The following is an 816-nucleotide window of genomic DNA, read 5'->3' on the forward strand; positions in this document are numbered from 1 at the left end:
ATGGCGGATCAACTAATTAGAAAACGTGCTGTGTTAAAAGCATCCTTAACACGATTTGCTAACTTCATAGCTAGCGCGGACGAAACACGTGCTACGGAGTTAGAAATACGTTTGGAAAACCACCTAAAGGTACTTTCCGAATACGAAATAATACAAGATCAAATCGAGGAATTAAAGGTCGATGAACCTAATAACGAACGCGAGCGGGTCGAGTTTGAGCATGCGTACTACAAAAACGTCAGCAAAGCTAAAGAAATATTACAAAAAACGGTACAATTATCAGCTAATACGAGCACGTCAACATTTAACAACAACTTTGCCAGTAATTTAGATACAAATAACGTACGTTTGCCAACAATAAATTTACCTGAATTTAACGGTAACTATGAAGATTGGTACAAATTTAAAGATTCCTTCAACGCATTGGTTCACGAGAACAATAAGCTCTCTGAAGTGCAAAAATTTATTTATCTTGTATCATCTTTGAAAGATGCCGCAGCAGAAGTAATACAATCATTAGAAGTTTCAAGTGAAAATTATCCGGTCACTTTAGAGTTATTAAACGAAAGATTCGAAAACAAGAAAATCATTGTTAACAGCCACGTTCGCGGAATTTTCGAGTTGGAAAACGTAATAAAAGATGCACCGAAGTCATTGAGACAATTCTTAGACGGTTTTTTGAAGCATTTTCGAGCGCTAAAAGCTTTAAAATTACCGGTAGAACATTGGGATGTTCCAATGGTCTATTTAAAAAACTCGATAATAACACGCGTCGTTTATGGGAACAATCAGTATCACAGGATATTCCCAATTTAG

At 36.2% G+C, this 816-nt stretch overlaps 1 protein-coding gene across 1 annotated transcript; it reads left to right on the forward strand.

The window, feature by feature from the left end:
* Positions 1 to 816, forward strand: LOC139431988 (uncharacterized). The gene has a single exon (XM_071200315.1). The coding sequence runs from the start codon at positions 1 to 3 to the stop codon at positions 814 to 816; it is 816 nt and encodes a 271-aa protein (XP_071056416.1).

The sequence above is a fragment of the Onthophagus taurus genome, chromosome 11, assembly GCF_036711975.1.
Source record: "Onthophagus taurus isolate NC chromosome 11, IU_Otau_3.0, whole genome shotgun sequence".
In the NCBI taxonomy this organism is placed as follows: Eukaryota; Metazoa; Arthropoda; class Insecta; order Coleoptera; family Scarabaeidae; genus Onthophagus; species Onthophagus taurus.

Excerpts from the sequence above, each read along its gene's own strand:
- LOC139431988 (XM_071200315.1), top strand. The coding sequence starts at position 1 with ATGGCGGATCAACTAATTAGAAAACGTGCTGTGTTAAAAGCATCCTTA.